We start from the raw sequence: 20,938 nt of genomic DNA on the forward strand, positions 1-20,938 counted from the left end.
GGGAACTCTACAGTGATTTGGGTGATAGTTCCTGTCTAGAGAACAGGGACTTCTGGATTGAAATGGCACCTAGGAATTACCTGTGGATCTTTTCTTGGGGAAGTGGCCCCACTATCTGACCACCAACTATACAGTTAAACCATGGTGACAAAGACAGCATGGTACTGGAACCAAAACATACTTGTAGACCAATAAAACCTAATAGAGGACACCGTAATAAACTTTATTTTTTATTTTTTACTTTTGGTTTTTCAAGACAGGGCTTCTCTGTGTAACAGTCCTAGATGTCTTGGAACTAGCTCTTGTAGACCAGGCTGGCCTCAAACTCACAGAGATCCACCTGCCTCTGCCTCCTGAGTGCTGGGTTTAAAGTTGTGTGCCACCGCCACCCGGCTGAAATAAACTTTTACGGGTATGGATTCCTTAAGAAACAGTTCTCCAAAGAAGAAATACAGATGAACAACATAGTTTTAAGTGTTCAGCATCCTTTGCCTGCAAGAAAATGCAGTTTAAAACTACTTTGAAGATAGAAACCAAAGAAGAAACCCAAAGATCTCCATGTTCATTGGTTGGTAGGATTAATATTTTGAAAATGACCTTATTACCGAAAGAAATCTACATATTCAATAAAAAAATTCCCATCATAATTCCAGCATAGTCCTTCACAAAATCTGAGAAATTAGTATTCAACTTCATTTGGAAACAAAAAATTTAAAATAGCTAAAACAATCTTGAATTAACGGACTGCTGGGGATATTACCATCCCATGTTTCAAGGGGCATAACAGTGCTATACTAATAGCAACATCATGGTATTGTTTCAAAAATAGACATGTTATTCAATGGAATCAAATTGAAGTTTGTCCTATGGATATGTGATATTTGGTAAAGAAGACAAAACTACACAGTGGTGAAATGAAAGCAACATAAACAAACGAGGCTGCTCAAATTGTATGGCTATGTGTACAGTTTCTATCTTCAATGTCCTAAAGTTTTGATAATATGATGCATGGTTAGAGTTATCTCAAGAAAAATGTTTTAGACAACTATTAAAGCTATTGTTTTCTTGATTTCTTCCTTAGACTTGCATTTGCATAGAGGAAGTCTACAAGTTTCTGTAAATTTTGTTTCTAGCTTTCTACTTTATTGAAAGTATAAGCTTTAGAAGTCTCCTGGCAGAATGTTAGGTTCTTTTATGTATAAAATCATTTCATTTACAAATAAAGACATTTTGACTTTTTTTAAAAAAAAAAACTACTTTGAAATCCTGATCCTCTGGATTTCGCAGTCTTTCAATCCCCTTGTTCGTGTTCTCTGATCCCTTAGGTGTGAGAGATTTCTCCATCGAGACTGGGTATCCATGGTCAGATGTTCTCTGCATTATGACTAGTTGTGTCTTTCTATAATGATCCCTGTTTGCTGCAAAGAGAAACTTCTTCTCTTTGGATTAAGACCTACAATTACCTGTGGGTATAATGTTAAGCATTTAGAACACAACAGGAGTTATATTGTTTTGATGAGGCGGAAGTAGTGGATTCTCCTCTAACATCCATGACTTCCCTAGACCCTGGTAGTTGGCTAACTTTCCGGGACCAAGCATGATATCCCTCCTATTGAACAAGCTTTTAGTCCAATTAGAGAGCTACTAGTTATCACCCAAATGTGAGTGTCTCTATTGTTCCTTTAGGGATACCATGTCATGATGGCCATTGCTGTGGTTCATATGCAACCCAGCTGTGTAGAACTATTGGTTGTGTCCCTCCCTTTGCAGACTACATAGCATCTTCTGATACTATGAAAGCTCATCTTCAAAGAGGGAGACTTTAAGGTCAAACCCAGCTCAAATCCACCCAGTCCTGTGTCAGAAATGCATCATGTCTTCAACAATGGGGTCTTAACTCAAACTTCTGGGAGGCAACTGTGCTGGCTAGATTTTTAGCTTGACATAAGCTAGAGTTATTTGGGGAACTAAATCCCAACTGAAACAAAAATGACCACACCAGATTGGCCTGTGGGCAAGGCTGTTGTGCAATTTCTTGATCGGTAATTAATATGAACCCAGGTCACTGTGGGTGCTGCCACTCCTGGACTGGTACTCCCGAGCGCTCTAAGAAGACTAGCTATGAGCCGGGCGGTGGTGGCGCACGCCTTTAATCCCAGCACTCGGGAGGCAGAGGCAGGCAGATCTCTGTGAGTTCAAGACCAGCCTGGTATACAAGAGCTAGTTCTAGGACAGGCTCCAAAACCACAGAGAAACCCTGTCTCGAAAAACCAAAAAAAAAAAAAAAAAAAAAAAAAAACTAGCTATGTAAGCAAGCCAGTAAGCAGTACTCCACGATCGCCTCTGTATCAGCTGCTGTGTCCAAGTTCATGCTCTGCTTGAGTTCCTGCCCTGATTTCCCCAGCAACAGAATGACCGGAGATCATTTATTTTCTCCTTGAGTTCTTCATGGTAATGGTATTTACCACAGCAATAAATCCTAACTGAGACAGAAATTAGTACCAGGACCAAATCAAGTTCTTTATTAGCAAATAGTTATAAATATACATTGACACCATACTGAGGGGCATCCCATATCATTTCCCCTTTCCTGTCTAATTAGAAAGGAAGGTCTCAACTTTAACATTGTAAAATTACATATACCCAAACAGCTATCAAACAAGGATTACCCACCAGCCCAGGGGTATTACCACTTACAATGGGCCAGGCCCTCTTCCATCAATCAGTACTTAAGAAAATACCCTATGCACCTGTGTACAGCCCAATTTTTTAATTAATTAATTAATTTTACATTTGTACTACAGCCTCCCCTCCCTCCTTTCCTCTCACTCTCTCCTGCCACCTCCCCTCCACCACCTACCCACAATCACTCCACCTCTGTATTCACTCAGAAAGGGGGCAGGTCACCCATAGGCATCAGCAAAGCATGGCATATCAAGGAGCCATAAGACCAAACATCCTTCCCCTGTATTTAGGCTGGACAAAGCAACCCAGCATGAGGAATATGCTCCCAAGAGTCAGCCAAAGTACCAGATACAGCTCTGCTCCCATTGCCAGGAGTCTTACAAATAGACAAAGCTACACAACTGTCACATATATGCAGGGGCCTAGATCAGCCCTATGCAGGCTCCCTGGTTGTTGGTTCAAACTCTGTGAGTTCCCACAAGCCAGGCTAGCATTTCTGTGGGTTTTTTTTCTGATGTTTCTGGCCCCTCTGGCTCCTATAATCCCTCTTCACTCTACTCAGCAGGACTCCCCACTTTAACCCAATGTTTGGCCCTGGATGTCTGAATCTGCCTCCACCAGTCACTGGATGAAGGCTCTCCTTGACAACTAGGTAGTTACCAATCCAATCACAGGGCATGGCCAGTTCAGGCTATACATCTACTGCTACCAGGAGTCTTATCTGGGGCAGTCCTTGTAGACTCATGGAAGTTACTCTTGCATCAGGCTTCTGACCAGCTCTATAAAGCCCCCCTTTTCCAGTCATCTTTATTAGCACTCTCCCCCTCCACTTAACTCTCCAACCCAATAATTCAATTTCCCGTGCCTACCCAACCCCAATCCGACTAAGAGATGTTCTTTATTTCACTTTCTCTGGGAGATCCATGTGCCCTTCTTTCAGTTCTCCTTGTTACCTAAACTCTGAGCCTGTGGAGTATAGGATAATTATCCCTTACTTCACAGTTAATATCCACTTAAGAGTGATGGCATACCATATTCCTTTTTCTGGGTCTGGATTACCTCATTCGGGATGATTTTTTTCCTAATTCTATCCATTTGCCTTCAAATTTTCTGTTACTCTTTGTTTAAATTAATTTTATTAAAAAATTTTATTGAGCTATACATTTTTCTCTGATCCCCTCCGTACCTCTTCCCTCCCCCTCAGCCCTCTCCCATGCTCCCAATTTACTCGGGAGATCTTGTCTTTTTCTACTTCCCATGTAGATTAGATGCATGTATGTCTCTTTTAGTGTCCTCATTGTTGTCTAGGTTCTCCTAGATTGTGAATTGTAGGCTGGTTTTTCTTTGCTTTATATTTTAAAACCACTTATGAGTGAGTACATATGATAATTATCATTCTGTGTCTGAGTTACTTCACACAATAAGATGTTTTCTAGCTCCATCCATTTGCCTGCAAATTTCAAGATGGCATTATTATTTTTTGCTGTGTAGTATTCCATTGTGTAAATGTATCACATTTCCCTTACCCATTTGTGGTTGAGGAGCATTTAGTTGTTTCCAGGTTCTGGCTATAAAAAACAGTGCTGCTATGAACATAGTTGAGCACTTGTCCTTATGGCGTGATTGAGTTTCCTTTGGATATATACACAAAAGTGGTATTGCTGGGTCTTGAGGAAGATTGTTTCCTAATTTTCTGAGAAATCACCATACTGAGTTATCCAAAGGGGCTGTACCAGCTTGCACTCCCACCAGCAATGTAGTACTGTTCCCTTTACCCCACATCCTCTCCAGCATAAGTTGTCATCAGTGTTTTTGATCTTGGCCATTCTTACAGGTATAATATGGAATCTCAGAGTTGTTTTGATTTGCATTTCTCTGATGACTAAGGATATTGAGCATTTCTTTAAGAGTCTTTCAGTCATTTTAGATTCCTCTGTTGAGAATTTTCTGTTTAGCTCTGTACTCCATTTTTTATTCGATTATTTGTTCTTTTGATGTTCAATTTCTTGAGTTCTTTGCATATTTGGGAGATCAGACCTCTGTCTGATGTGGGGTTGGTGAAGATCTTTTCCCATTCTGTAGGCTGCCATTTTGTCTTGTTGACCATGTCCTTTGCTTTACAGAAGCTTTTCAGTTTCAGGAGGTTCCATTTATTAATTGTTCCTCTCAGTATCTGTGCTGCTGGGGTTATATTTAGGAAGTGGTTCCCTGTGCCAGTGCGTTAAAGTGTACTTCCCATTTTCTCTTCAGTGAGGTTCAGTGTGGCTGGCTTTATGCTGAGGTCTTTAATCCATTTGGACTTGAGTTTGTGCATGGTGAAAGATATGGATCTATTTTCATTCTTCTACATGTTGATATCCAGTTGTGCCAACATCATTTGTTGAATATGCTTTTTTTCCATTTGAATTTTTGCTTCTTTGTCAAAAATCAAGTGTTCAAAAGTATGTGGAATAATATCTGGGTCTTTGATTTGGTTCCATTGGTCTTCCTGTCTGTTCTTATGCCAATACCAGGCTGTTTTCAGTACTGTAGCTCTGTAGTAGAGTTAGTGAAGTCAGGGATTGTGATGCCTCAAGAAGTTCTTTTATTGTACAGGATTGTTTTGGCTATTCTGGGTTTTTTGCTTTTCCATAAGGAGTTGAATACTGTTCTTTCGAGTTATGTGAAGAATTTTGCTGGAATTTTGATTTGCATTGCATTGAATCTGTAGATTGGTTTTGGTAAGATTACCATTTTTACTCTATTAATTCTATCTACCTAAGAGCTTAAGAGATCTTTCCATTTTCTAGTATCTTATTCAGTTTCATTCTTCAAATATTTAAAGTTGCTGTCATACAAGTTTTCCACTTGTTTAGTTAGAGCTACTCCTAGATATTTTGTGCTATTTGTGACTATTGTGAAGGGCAATGTTTCTCTGAGTTCTTTCTCAGCACATTTTTCATCTGTGTAACAGAGGGCTAGTGATTTTTTTTGTTAATCTTGTACCCTTCTACATTACTGAAAGTGTTCATGAGTTGTAGAAGTCCCTTGGTAGAATTTTTGGGGTCGCTTATGTAAACTATCATATCATTAGCAAAAAGTGAGAGTTTGTCTTCTTCTTTTCCTATTTGTATCCACTTGATCTCCGTTTGTTTTCTTATTGCTCTAACTAGGACCTAAAGATATGAAGATAGTGGACAACCTTATCTTGTTCCTGATTTCAGTGGGATTGCTGTGAGTTTTTCTCCATTTAGTTTGATAATGGCTGTTGGCTTGCTGTCTCTGTCTCCTTTCATTGCTTGATAAAGGTTAATATCCAAGAGGATGACTATATGTTTTTCTTTGGGTTCACCTTCTTATTTAGCTTCTCTAGGATCACGAATTACACAACAAAAGTATGTTCTCAACTATGTTCATAGCAGCATTGTTTGTAATAGCCAGAACTGGAAACAACCTAGATGCCCTTCAATGGAAGAATGGATGAAGAAAGTATGGAATATATACATATTAGAGTACTACTCAGCAGTAAAAAACAATGACTTCTTGAATTTTGCATGCAAATGGACAGAAATAGAAAACACTATCCTGAGTGAGGTAAGCCAGACCCAAAAAGAGGTACATGGGATGTACTCACTCAAAATTGGTTTCTAGCCATAAATAAAGGACATTGAGCCTATAATTTGTGATCCTAGAGTATCCCATTCTTTAATTGAATTATTTATATTTTATGTCTAGTTTCTTGAATTCTTTATAAATTTTAGAGATCAGCCCTCTGTCAGATATAGGGTTGGTTAAGATATTATCCCTTTCTATAGACTGCTGTTTTGTCCTATTGACAGCATGCTTTGCTCTTGCAGAAGCTTTTCAGTTTCATGAGCCAGTCTTAGTGTCTGTGCTACTAATATTTTATTCAGGAAATTTTCTCCTGTGCCAATGAATTCAAGGATATTACCAACTTTCTTGTCTATCAGGTTTAGAGAAACTAGATCTATGCTGTGGTCTTTGATCCACTAGGACTTGAGTTTTGTGCATCAAGTGTACAGGCCAGTCTTATAGACGCATTTCCTATGATTTTAACGTATGCTAAGTTGACATAAAACTATTTAGCACAGTTACTTAGTATCTTTGAGCCTTGGTGACTTTTTGTGTACCATGGGAATTATTTCTGCTTCTGAACCAAATGAGGAGTGTAGAAAAGTTTTATAAAATTATTAGTATGGCTGGGCATGGCTGCACATGGTTTTAATCTCAGGACTGAAGAGGTAGAAGCGGCAGATCTCTGTTATTTTGAGGCCAACCTGGTCTGCAGTGAGTTCCAGGACAGTCAGGAATGTTAGTTACACCAAGAAACCCTGTCTCTGTGATCCCAAAAATTCTAAATATGATATGATGTTGTAATTATTCTCAATCTAGTTCTTAAACAACACCTAGTTGTTTCAAATTGAGAGCCTAAGACCCAAAACAAGTGAGAGACTGGCCCTAGAGGTCAGCTATGTTGAAAACAAACAGGTATCATAATCTTGTACTCATATTTTTAGGAGGACAAGCAGAGCCCAGAATGTACAAGAAATAGTCCCTTTGTCCCACAGACTCCTTTTATTTCCACAGGATAATGTGACTCTCTTTTATTAAGCTTCCATCTTCTTTGAGCTCAAATACATGAGAACAGGAAAGAGTCGTGAACTCTGGAAACAATATAGCTCAGTCTTCCATGCTGACATCAGAAAAAGAAGAGTGATAGGAATCTCAGACAGACAAATAACCCCTATATAGCAGCTATGGCTATAGTATGTCCTTCCTGCCCCACCCCAGTGCAAACTTGACTATGCATATAAGCCGCATCTTATCCATCACCAAAGGACCACACAGCACTGGAGGTAGAGTCAAGAACCTATCAGGTAGTGTCCTCTATCATGTCATGAGAAAGAATCTGTCTATGAATGGAAATGGGCTTCCCTCATAGATCACTTCACGACAGGTCATAAAGTTTTTTGCCAATTTATTACTCTCACTTTGAGAATAAACTTGATATAGACATGCTAGAAGTTTAAAAGCTAACAGTCTTGATGGCACATGCCTATTATAAAGAGTGTTACAATAAATACATGTGTGCAAATGTCTTTTTGGTGTCAAGACTTCATTGTCTTTAGATGTATACCCAGAAATGAGACGATTATATCAAATATAAGGTAGTTCTATTTTTAGTTCTTTAAAAAACTTCCACATTAAATATTTTACATAGTGGCTTGCTCATTTACATTTTCACCAACAGTTGATGAGCTTCTCCTTGTCTGTGTCTCTTAAGAGTTTATTTTTGTTTTTGTTTTCTAAATTTAATCATTCTGGCTACATTAAAAATGATACCAAACCATGGTTGTAATATTCATTTCCTTTATCTGTTATGTTGAACATTGTTTCATATACTTTTCCATTTGTATGTCTTCTGTTAACAAATAGCTTTGTAGCTTGTTTGCCCACCTTTCATATATTTTAAGTTTTTGTTTTGTTTTGCTTTGGATTTTTTACTTGCCTTTTGAGACATAGCTCTCGCTATGTACCCTGGATCATATTGAGCTTTCTATACAACCCTTATTGACTTCAAACTTTTGACAATCCTAGTACCTGTGCCTCCAGAATTGTAGAGTTATAAGCATGTGCCACAATGCCTAGTTCTGTTTTTGGTGTTTTCCTTTACTTCTATTCTATATTTTGGAAAATTTGCTCTGCAGCTTCTTATTTATTTTATTTATTTTATTCTTCTCTTTTACAATGCATCCTAACCAGAGTTTCCTCTCTCTCCACTAGTCCCATTTCCCCCTTCCACCTCCTCACTTCCCCAGAACAACCCCTCCTCTATTTCCCTTCAGAAAAGATCAGGCCTCCCATGAATATCAACTGAGCACAGCATAACAAGTTACAATAAGTCTAGGCACCAACCCTCATATCAGGATTCTGTGAGGCAACCCAGTAGGAGAAAAAGAGTCCCAAGAACAGGTGAAAAAGTCAGAGACTCCCACTCCCACTATTAGGAGTCATACGAAAACACCCAGCTAACAACCATAACATATATACAGAGAACCTAGTGCAAGCTCATGTGGGCTCCATAATTGTTGTTTCAGTCTCTGTGAGCTGCTATGATCCCTGCTTAGTTGATTCTGTAGGCTGTATTTCAGTATACTCGATCCCTTGATTCCTACAATCCTTATTCCCCCTCTTCTCATGGGCTTCCCAAGCTCCAACAATGAAGATCTCCAATTGGGGCTCTCTTTCCACCTGATGTTTGGCTCTGCATCTGATCCCTTCAGCTCCCCAGGGAAGCTTCTCTGATGATGAGTGAGCTGGGCACTGATCTATGTGTACAGGAAAATATCATTAGGAATTATTTTATTGAATTTTTCTATCCTAAACCTCTGGGCTGTCTAGTTTTTAGTTCCCAGACATCCAGGCAGCATCAGGCATGGGCTCCCTTTTGTGGTGGGTTGGTAACCCAGACCCAGAAAGACAAACCTAATAGATGCTTATTAACAAGTAGATATTATTATCTGTTAAGTAAATAATAATCATGCTACAATCCACAGACCCAGAAAGGCTAATTGATAAGAAGGGCTCTGGGGGAATGAATGGATCTCCTTGGAAGGGAAAACACAACAGATTTTGTGGGTGTAAGGGGGATTAGGTGGGGGCAGAGGGATCGAGAGGAGAGAGAGAGAGAGAGAGAGAGAGAGAGAGAGAGAGAGAGAGAGAGAGAGAGAGAGAGAGAATGGGGAGAAATGACTGGAATTGGATGGAGGTCATTTGGGGGGCAATGTGGAAACCTAGTGCTTCAGAACTCCCAGGATTCTACTACGAGGATGACTATATTGAGGACTCCTAGTAATGAAGAATATGAAGCCTGAAATGGTTGTCTTCTGTAACCAGAAAATTTCCATTGGTGGAAGTGGTACACCAGCCTATCCACAAAACCTTCGACCTCCAATCTATCCAGATTGCAATGTGCTGGGACAATGGAGACACAGAACTTATGGGAAGGGTAATGATGGGTCTAATTTGAGATAGAACCTTCTTATTTTGATACAATTCTTGCTTTCTGGTGTGTGTGTGTGTGTGTGTGTGTGTGTGTGTGTGTGTGTGGTCTTTGCTTTTAGGGCCATATCTAAAATAATTAGTGCCTGTACTAATGTTTGAAGTGTTTCTCCAGTAGTTTCTTTTTTCTAGTGGTTTCATAGTTTTCTTGCATCTGAGTCTGTGATCTAATTGAGCTGATTCTTAACAGGGTGAGAAATGTCTAGCTTTGATTTTTTTGCATTCGAATGGCCAATTTCCCCAGCATTGCTTATTGAAGAGGTTGTCTTTCTTCGAACAATTTAAATGCCTATCAGAAGATGAACTTATTTTTGAAAATGGTATACTTCAACTAAAATAACATTGAATCATAAAAGTAATGAAACTCAGTTATTTGTAGTAACATGGATGGAACTGGAGGCTAGTATGTTAAATGGAATAAATCTGGCACAGAAAGATAAGTATTCCTTATTGTTACTCATATGGAGAAGCTAAAAATGCTGATGTCGTTGAGGACTGCAGGGTAGTGATAATTACAGTTTAGGAAGAAAGGGAGGATATATTAGAGCCTTTTCTGTTCCTGTAACTTCTTTTGACTTATGGTTCCCGAAGGATAATGTCCATCGTGGCTGGGAAGCATAGCAGCACGTGGCAGGCATGACAGCAGAAACCGGAAGCTGAGACCTTGTATTTGCAAACACAACCACAAAGCAGAAAGAGCAAACTGGAAGTAGTGGGAGGGTTTTAACAGCAAATCCTACTCCAAGTGACATTCTTCCAAGGCTGCACTACCTAAACCTTCCCAAACACTGCTACCAACCTGGGACCAAGTGTTTAAATGCCCAAGATTCTCATTCAAAGCCCCACATAGGAAATATAAGATCGTAGAATGAGTACCAAAATATAGTTTTAAACAAGGAAAAAGTTATAGGATTCTGTTCTGACAACAAATATAATTAATAAATAATCAGAATACAGGCGTTTGAGGGCTTCTAATACAGACACGTGATGGATATTTAAGTAGATGAGAGATAGGCAAAGTAATTACTCTGATTTGATCATTATCCATTTTGTATAAGTCAATTATGACATTGTGCCCATAAATACCTATAATTATTACATATTAATTGAAATCAATTGCTTTTAAATGACACGATGGGTGGTTGTAATACACTTGATCTACAAACGCTTGTCATCTGACCAGTAACTCCCTCTAAGCACTCTCTTGTTCTCCTCTTATCCAGTTCAAACCATTTGTCCTCAAGCTTATTGGGTTTAAATGAAACCAAATATGTCCCCTGTGTCTTTGTATATGTTCATAGCAAGGAAATAAGGGAGGTTATAAAGAAAGAAAAGTTCTAGCAAAAATAAACATATATGTGCCTGCCTTGCTGGGAGCAGAGTATATATTCAAATAAAGTTTTAAATGGAACAATAATAAGAAATAGGAAAAGCAGAACTTCTCAGAGAGCACACAGGTGGACTCACAGACTAGTTACCCTCCTTCCTGTTTTTTGTTAGCTTGGGCATATTTCCCCATCTCTAGAGCGGGAAATCCACTGGTCTAAGTCAGTGGTTCTCAGCCTTCCTAATACTGTGATCCTTTAATTCAGTTCTTTATGTTGTAGTGACCCCCAACCATTACCTTCATTGCTACTTCATAACTGTAATTTTGCTACTGTTATGGATCGTAATATAAAAATTTTTGGAGATGGAGGGTTGCTAAAGGGGCTCTGACCCACAGGTTGAGAACCAATGGTCTAGGCAGTCACATTTCTTGGTTCTTTGCAAAATTTAAGGATTTATTTCTAGTTGTGAGTCCAAAGATGCAACATCTCTGGTCCTATAGACTCCACAAACTTGAAAACTGTCTCATACTTCATGTTTCATTTTACTGTTTTAATAGAAATAGGAAGCCAATTTTAAACAAATTCTCTTCCCTTCCCTCTATGAGAAGTCAAGAGCTGTGGTTTCCTACAGAAGGAATACTAAGGAAGTATTTCCTCCAGATGACAGTGGTTTACTGACCACAAAAACCTTGAGGCTTTTTGAACTGATTCCAGGCTGGGACATTGCAGGAAGAGCACTGTGGGCCAGTAGGTAATGTCTGACTGTACTATATCCTCACTGATTATAACAAATATGGTCCCAGAGGCAGCTGTAGCACAAAGGGAAGTTACTTACATGCTATTGACCAGGAGGAAAAGCCACTGAGTTGGGAGTGTTCCATTTAGGATAAAGACTTGGGATCAGAAGTACTGAATCCCAGCTGCTTCCCTATAATTATGTGAGAAATATATAATTATTTGAGATGATATAATGTTATTAAATATTATAACATATAATATGTGAGGTTTATAATATATTTATAATATATCAGTTTTCTGCCTGATGCTCCTAGAGATTGTATCCATACCTATGAAAAAACACAGAAGAGATTAGCCATACATTTTTTTCTAGATTTCAACAGCTCTGATCAGTTATCGCTTTATAATATCAACAGTGAATACCTACTGAATAATTGCTTTTTCCTAGAGTTTGTGTAGCAGGGGAACCTGGAAGAATTCCTAAAGCTCTTCATCCACTTCACTCTGTTTGTGTCTTAGTTACTTTTCTAATGCTGTAATAAACTACCATGACCAAGCAACCATCAGAAGAAAGTATTTCATTTGGGGTCTTATGGTTTCAGACAGTTAGTGTCTATCAAAGTCATAGTAAGAAGAATGGCAGCAGACAGGCACACAGAGTGCTGATACAGTAGCTGAGAGGGCTAACTGCGAATGGCGTGGGCTTTTGGAACTTCAAATCCCACCCTGAGTGACATACCGCCTCCAACAAGACTATACCTACTAATCCTTCCCAAACAGTTCTACCAACTGGCGGTCAAGCATTCAAATATGCGAACCTATGGGGCCATTCTAATTCAAAGTGCCACAAATTGTGAGCCAGCCAATGTGTTGCACATGTCTTCATTCAGGATAGGTAATAGTATTTCTTTCTTTACAAATAAGAAGGGCCAAGATTCATGAGTTTAGTAACTTATCCAAAGTCACAGTGCTAAAACGTGGCGGAGCTTGAATTAGAAACTTACCCATGATGAAAACAATCACTCTCCCATCTAGCCATCCACCACACCCCCAAACAGAGTAAAGACAACTTGTTATAGTTGAGCCGCCTGCAGAGAACTGAATGATGGCAACTTTTACTTCTGCTTGAGACACATTATCATATCAACAATGTTCTTCTAAATTTCCGTGATATTCAAGAAGGTAATTTGTCTGCAAAAAGCAAAGTGTACACTGTTTCACATAGTACAAATGTACTATTACCCAACTCAGATCTTGACTAACCACCATGAATGATGAACACAATCTCTTAGCTCGGCTGGTAAAGAAGGGGAAAGGTAAAACCAGATATTCCTCTTCCCAGAACTGGTGATGTATAATTTTCCAGAAATGACAAGGAAACAAACAATATTGAGTATGAAATGCTGCCATCAGCTCTTCTACTCGGAAGCTGACTCAGAAGTAAAAACTTTAACTAAGCTGCTTTTGAATAAAAAACAAACACATATTCAGCACATATTGCTATCACTACTGAAACCATGTCCATCAGGAAGAAAGAGTATCCCTGAAGGCATAGCAACAGGGAATGGCATCAAATAATACACTTTCTCAACTTTTGATTAGGCTTACTGCTGTGGTGACAGAGGAGAGACTTCTCTGGGTCTACAGATCACAACTTGCTTGTTGTTTATTAATGTCTAATATCCACTTACAAGCAAAGATGCACCATGTTTATCTTTCTGTGTTTGGGTGACTGAAGATATTGATTCAGTTCTTTGATTGAACTTCACTTCTGCAAATTTTCATTTTCCTACTTCTAAACCCTAGAGTACAAAGGATTATAAGATTTATTTCAATCTCTATCATATCGGGTGTATTTGAAATTACTCAAGAGTAAAATTATATAATTAGAATGTATAATTAATGGTAAAAGTTTCATTTTGTTACTATGGTACTCATAAATCCTTTCAAGAACCCTTAGATATAAACAGTGGGATGTTCAGGTGTGTTCTAATTATTCAACTACAAAAGAGTATTATCAGCCGGGCGGTGGTGGCGCACGCCTTTAATCCCAGCACTCGGGAGGCAGAGGCAGGCGGATCTCTGTGAGTTCGAGGCCAGCCTGGGCTACAAGAGCTAGTTCCAGGACAGGAACCAAAAGCTACGGAGAAACCCTGTCTCGAAAAATCCAAAAAAAAAAGAGTATTATCACAGAGTGCACTTACTATGTATGTTCCAAACGATAGTAATTTCTACAAACAATACATAAATGGTTCCAATACTGTATGTTTTAATAAGAGGTTGTCCTAAAACTTCTGGGTTTTCAGTCATAATTTTGAGACCTGCCTAAAGGGGTTTATTAGATATAAATGTATATCAGATATATATGCTCTTTTTGTTTGACAATAATTCCACAAAACTTGCCTTTAATCTCCAGTTCTTTATTCTTTTTCCTTTTATTGCAAATATATTCTTTTCTCATACAATATATCCTGATTATAGTTTCCCCTTCGTCTATTCCTCCTAGTTTCTTCCGGACTTCTCACTTCCCTAGAGCCCCTCACTTTCTGTCTCTCAATAGAAAAGAACAGGCTTCCAAGAGAAAACAACCAAACATGACAAAATAAAATATAAAATGAGGAAAAAAACTATTGTATCCAAATTAGACACAGCATCCCAGCATAAGGAAAAGGCAGGCAGAAGAGTCAGAGACCCACTCATTTTCACAGGCAGGAGTTCAATGAAATTATTAAGCTAATAATTACAACATATACACAGAGCACCTGGTGCAGACCCATGTAAGCCTTGTGCTTCTTGCTTCAGTCTCTGTGAGCTCCTATGTATCTTGCTTAGTTGTTACAGAGAGCCATGTTTTCTAGGTGTCCTCCATCTCATCGGGCTCTTACAATCTTTCTGCATCCTTTTCCACATGATTCCTGAGCTCTGAGGAGGGGGATTTAATGGAAACCTCCCATTTCGACTCTCCACTTAATGTCTGGCTGTGGGTCTCCATCTGTTCTCATTCTACTCTCAGAGGAAGTCTATCTGATGGTGACCAGATAAGGCACTGTTCTATGAGTATAGCAGAATAACATAAGGAGTTATTTTGTTAATATATACAGACGAGTAATGCTTGCTTTTATCCTAGGTCTCTGGGATAGTTAGTCTCTAATTCTTGGTTAACCAAGCATTGTCAGGTATGGGTTCCTTCTAATGGAGTGGGATTTAACTCAGATCAGACATTTGTTAGTCCCACAAATTCTGTGCCACCATTGCCATAGCATACTTTGCAGGCAGGACAGATTATAGGTCCGAAGTGACTGGGTTGGTGTCTACATTTCTCTTTCAGTAACCTTCAGAAGACCTTTCCACACTAAAGAGATTAGAATGGAGGGGTGAAGGCTCTATGCAGGCACAAGCTTAACTTCTCCATGTTCAATGATCTCTTGGTGTTGTCCTTGGCAACGAGGCCCTGGATGTCAGTTTGCAGAGAGCAGCACTTTGTCTTTGCAACAACCTGAGTTGTTTCAGGGTTGCCATGTGACGTTCGTAATTGAGTGAAATCAAGTACTACCACTAGAAGCCTCACCTGGCAACAAGAAATGTCCAGTTGTGACTCCATATTCTCCATTATTAGGAGTACTCGATCATCTTCATACATTTCAGGAAGTTTCCACTACACTAGGATTTTTTTTTTACCACCCACCAATAGCCTCCAATTCCAGTCATTTCTTCCCATACCTTCTCCCTCCACTTCATCCCCCTCATCTGCTCCCCACCCCAACCCACTCACTCCTAGTCTGTCGATAAAATCTATTCTATTTCTCCCTCCCCGGGTGATCCACTAGTCCTCTTCTCTTTATCTAACCTCTATGGGGCTATATTTAATAGCTTGGTTATTATTTACTTGATGGCTAAATACCCATTTATAAGCAAATATATGCCATATTTATATTTTTGGCTCTGAGTTACCTCACTCAAGTTGATGTTTTTATAGCTCCAGCTATTTGCCTGCAAATTTCATGATGTCATTTAAAAAAATGAGTAATATTCCATTGTATAAATGTATCACATTTTCTTTATCTGGATTATAAGATACCCTCCATAGGCCAAATGTATTTCAGAGAAAGGATTTGCACTCCTGATATGCAAATAACATCTTGCATAGTCTTATTTTTATGAAGATTTTAGGTTTGCAGCAAAACAGAAAGCATAGCAAGTTCTCACATACCCTCTGTGCTTACACAGCCAGCCTTCTCAGTATCCAAATCCTATGCCTAATGGGGTCTAATTGTTATACTCATGAAACGTCAACTTCACCCACTAACCAATGCAGCTCACTGTAGAGAGTGTGCATTCTTTTAATTTCAAAAATGTGTAATGACACATACCCATGACAACAGAATCGCATAGTAGTTTCACTCTCTCATAATTTTATAGTCTGCTTAGCCATGCTTCCTTCCTCCCAATGCTTGGTAACTACTGTCCTTTCAAAAATATTGTATAGTTGGAAACATGGAAAATGTAGCTTTTCCAGTAGCATTATTGGTATTCCTTTAGGCTTTCTCTGTGTCTTTTCATTGTTGAGTGATCCGACTCCCTTTTATAGAATTAAATAGCATTCCATTTTCTGGACTTATCCATTCATATACTGAAGGACATTTCGGTTGCCTCCAATTTTTGGCAACCATAAAAAATGCAACTATGAAAAGAATCTGTGTAGATTTTTTATGGAAATAAGTTTTCACTGAATTTGAATAAAGGATGTAATTGCTCAATAATATTGGAAAAGTGTGCTCAGTTTTGTAAGAAACTGCAAGGCTGTCTTTCAAAGTGGCTGAGAATGTTGTGTGTCTACTAGCAAGGAGAGGTTTCTCCATCCATCTGGTGCTGTCAGCGTTGTAGGTTTGGGCCATTCTTGTAGATATGCATTGGCGATCTGATTATTTTGAATCATCAGTACAACAATTTTGTATTTGTATTCATGGTTTTATATTGAGTATTTGGCTAATGATTTCCTTCTAATTAAACTGTGAGTTTGATGAGAGCAAAGAATGCCTCTGTTATTTTTCATCTGTTTTTATTATCTGTCTTGTCTAGCCAAGTACCTTGAGCATAATAGACTTTCAATGAATATTTGAATAAATTATTCAAAATCTTATCACTTCATCTTGTTTATTGGTTTTTATTTGTACATGAATCCATGACGCTTGGAGATGGTAAGACTGCATCTGACCTACTTAGACCATGGCGTGGAATCCTAGTTCACCCGAACCTGTCAGAAGTCAGTAGCATCTATAGTATCCTCAGGGGCAGTTGTCATAGCATTTTTCTTTTTCGTGTCATATGAGAAAGCCTGGCTTCTTACCCAAGCATTTCTTCAAGGCTTCATGGATGTCTCTGTTTCTCAGGCTATAGATAACGGGATTGAACATAGGTGTCAGGATAGTATAGAGCAGGGAGAACCCTTTACACAAGTATTGGGAAGAGTCGGCAGAGGGCACGAGATATGTGGCAATCAGTGTTCCATAAAATACTGTGACGACAGTGAGATGGGAAGAACAGGTGGAGAAAGCCTTTCTCCTGCCTGTGCTGGATGGGATCTTTAGGATGGCAATGAGGATGCATGAGTAGGAGATTGTGATGAGGAGAAATGGTACCAACGTGACTGCAGAAGAGGTGGCAAAGGCAATGGTCTCAGTCAGTGAAGTATCCATGCAGGAGAGGTGGATCAGAGGGGTAAAGTCACAAAAGAAGTGGTCAATTTCATTAGGGCCACAAAAGGTTTGTCTACACAGCAGGACAATGGTGATGGCTGTGAGGAGGAAGCAGCAGAACCAAGATCCAGAAGCCAGCCTTAAGCAGAGAGAGCCAGTCATCAGGATGGGGTATCGGAGAGGCTGGCAGATGGCAAGATAGCGGTCATAGGACATTACAGCAAGCAAGAGGCACTCCGTTGAAGCAAGGGATCCAAAGAAGTAGAATTGTGCCAAGCATCCAACCACTGAGATAGTCTTCTGGTCAGCTATCATAATCAGCAACATCTTGGGGACAATGTTGGAGGTGTAGCAGACCTCCAGAAAGGACAGGTTCACCAGGAAAAAGTACATGGGAGTGTGGAGAGCATGGTTGCACAGAACTAGGAGGACAATGAGGATGTTTCCAGAAACAGTTAGGATGTAGAAGATGAAAAACATTATAAAGAGGGAAATATTTAGCTGTAAAATGGAAGAGAATCCTCGAAGAACAAATTCCACTATCATTGTTTGGTTTGTCCAGGATAAGGGCATCTTACTTTGGCTTCTGTGAAGGAGAACATACAATGAGACCATACAAAATATAGCTGGTTCTAGTTTACACTAAAACATGAAGAGAATGGTTTTTATTCTGCACTCTGTCTGCTCCCTGCTCTGTGGTACCTGAGTCGGAGAGAGTGGAGTGAAGAAGAGAGTTGGGGTTCTTTAACTCACATGAAAGAAAATAACTTAAAATAAGAACTGTGGTTTCATTCTTTTCTTCCCCCCTAATTGGTCTCTTCACTTCATCAGGAACAGAAACATGTAAAAGAGAAGAATATGAAGATGGATGGAGGGCGGCTTATTACACACTCTTCCTAAGTGTATCCTGGTAATCTGGTGAGTTATAGACAGGAAACTACAACAGAGAAAGCAAAGAGGAGCTTTGTGAAATCACAGAGGGCATGGTGAGCCAGGAATACAAGACAAAGAGGCCCCCCCATATCAAACAGAAGCAATATTTGTCATTTAAGACATTTAAGGAAATGTCTTTTGTCATAACAATTTTATTTTCCTCTCCTTTCATCTTTTCACTATATTGTGGGGTGTGGAGTTATTTATAATTTGTTTCATTTTAAAGAGATCATATGAGTAGGAGGATTGAGATTCTCTGATTTTGAATCAGAGGCTATGAAGGCATAACCCAGGGATGTGAGTGCATTTTCTCGATTTTAAGCAGATACAATGAAAACAACTTAAAAGTTTTTATTTAAGCCTTAGTAAGTGGTACCCATTCATGTGCCACAGAACAGGGAGTGCAGAATAAAAATCATTCTCTTTGTGTTCTTTTTAGAACTGGGCAGTGCAACCAACCTTGAGTGTAATATGTATAATTTGAGTGAGTTAAGGAATCCCAACTCTCCTCTTCAGTAGAACTTTAGTGAAAGCCACTCACAAACAACTAAGCACAGAGTAAAGAGAGACGCACTCCCCAAACCCTGCTATGGTTCAGCAGAGTATGCGGCTGAACATACTTTAGTAATTACAAGGTCCAAATGTTGTATGAAATGCCTTAAAGAAATTATGAGGGGAACACATGGTTAAGGAAAGCAAGGTGAGATAAGAACGGTTATGAACAAGCACACGAAGCACCATGTGATGTAACAAAGAGGTTGTTACCATCAGTACCCAGAAAGCGTTAAATAAAGTCACAGATTCTGCTTTGTGAGTCAGACTTTAAATTTGTTGGCTAGCTTCTCTAAGGGTTGGATTTTTCTTCATAAATTGCAATAAAAGATTGGAGCAGGACAATATTTTTTAAAAAATCATACAAATGAAAAGATTGAACAATCACTGGCTATTTAGGGCATCAGATAGTATTTAAGTTTACTAAGGAATGCCCTGGATTCGAAGGACCATTGACATGAAATTCCATCCTCCTGCACACATTGCACAACTCTGAACCACGTGCGTTGATGGAATTGTGGGCTAACAATTGATCCTTCCCATCTTGTGTCACCCCTATCTACTTTTTATAATATGCTGACCCCAGTTTTCAGTGTTGTAGAAACCTAGAGGTCATTCTATGGAGTATAAATTTCTACTTTCTCAGGAATGTATAGAAATATCCTTCAGTCTCTACAGTTCTGATACCCACAGGATGCCTCGAGTCAAATGCTTCAAACTCTGAGCACATTGAGTGTCACAGGGGACACTGCAAAGAAAGGACTTCTCTCCACCTGCTGCAAAGCAAACCTGTGATCTGGGATCTAAGAAAAGGGACTGCAGTTAGGATACAACACAACCAGACTCCTGCATTCTGCTGCTAATGATGATAATATGTTTGTCCCAGGTAATCTTTTAAGTGCTGAAAATCTAGAACTCATGAAATCACCACCAAAACTCATCACCAGAATTGCAAGTACTCTACAGGTGGAGTCACACCTTACATGGAAACACAGAGACCTTGTGTAGCTATCCATGCTTAACCGCAGGCAGTGATGAAATTTAGACGCACTGTGGATTTCCAGCTGCTAACAACCCTGTCTGGGAGCCTGGCTACAAAAGTTTGTCAGCATCATCTTACAGAGGTAAAAATAAGAAAATTTCCACAGCGCAGACTTCCACCCAGTTTTAAATACAGAGAGAAAAAAGCCTACTTTGGGTATAATTATATAAACAGTAGCATTCTCATGAAATCTATACTGTTTCCTGGAATTGCTTTTGGGTTGCTTTTTATATGCTTTTTTTTTTTTACCATCCTTTAAAAATCAGAGTAATCTATTATCTTAAGATTGATATGAGCTGTTTTGGAGAAGATGCACAAAAACCTTCTATTTCCTCTCTACCAAGTGATTGTCCCACTTACTTGGGGCTGCTCCATACCCTGCATACAGTGCATAGAATCATGAATTGAACAGAAAGTTGGGTGAGAATAGAGAGACAAGAGTACAAAGACAGCAAAGACGGGCTAAGAGCATAGGCTCTAAGACGAAATGAGATAGGTTCAAATCCTTTGCTCAACCACAAAAGTATTTGATTGAGAACAAACTTAAACTTTAATGAAAGATCAACTCTGTTTTTTCTTTACCTCTGTGGATGAGGCTTTCAAGGACAATGAAGGTGGAAGGCCTGACAACCCCATGCTAGCTTGCAAACAATACCTCCTCAGCAGAACTGAGGGAACTTTATAAAGCTATCCTTTGAAAAGCCAGAGGTGTAGGACTCCTGTATTAACTGTTTATATACACTTCTTGACTCCAGAACCACAAGCCCAACAAATTATGCAATGAGTGTATACATCATGGTGGTGTAGGACTGAGCCCTGAGAATGTATTTGTGAGTTATAGTGCACCCTCCCACTTCCTTCCATATATGCCCCTTCCTTCTCTTAACTCTCCAATAATCTTT

General features: G+C 39.1%; 1 protein-coding gene across 1 annotated transcript; it reads right to left on the minus strand.

Moving 5' to 3' along the window:
- Positions 1-17,134: 17,134 nt before the first annotated feature.
- On the minus strand, positions 17,135-18,082 carry LOC126491872 (olfactory receptor 11A1-like). Its single transcript, XM_050127803.1, has one exon. It carries the CDS (start codon positions 18,080-18,082, stop codon positions 17,135-17,137), a length of 948 nt encoding a protein of 315 aa, XP_049983760.1.
- Positions 18,083-20,938: the final 2,856 nt, after the last annotated feature.

This window comes from Alexandromys fortis, unplaced genomic scaffold (genome assembly GCF_014885135.2).
Source record: "Alexandromys fortis isolate MF-2015 unplaced genomic scaffold, M_Fortis_MF-2015_v1.1 scaffold_292, whole genome shotgun sequence".
In the NCBI taxonomy this organism is placed as follows: Eukaryota; Metazoa; Chordata; class Mammalia; order Rodentia; family Cricetidae; genus Alexandromys; species Alexandromys fortis.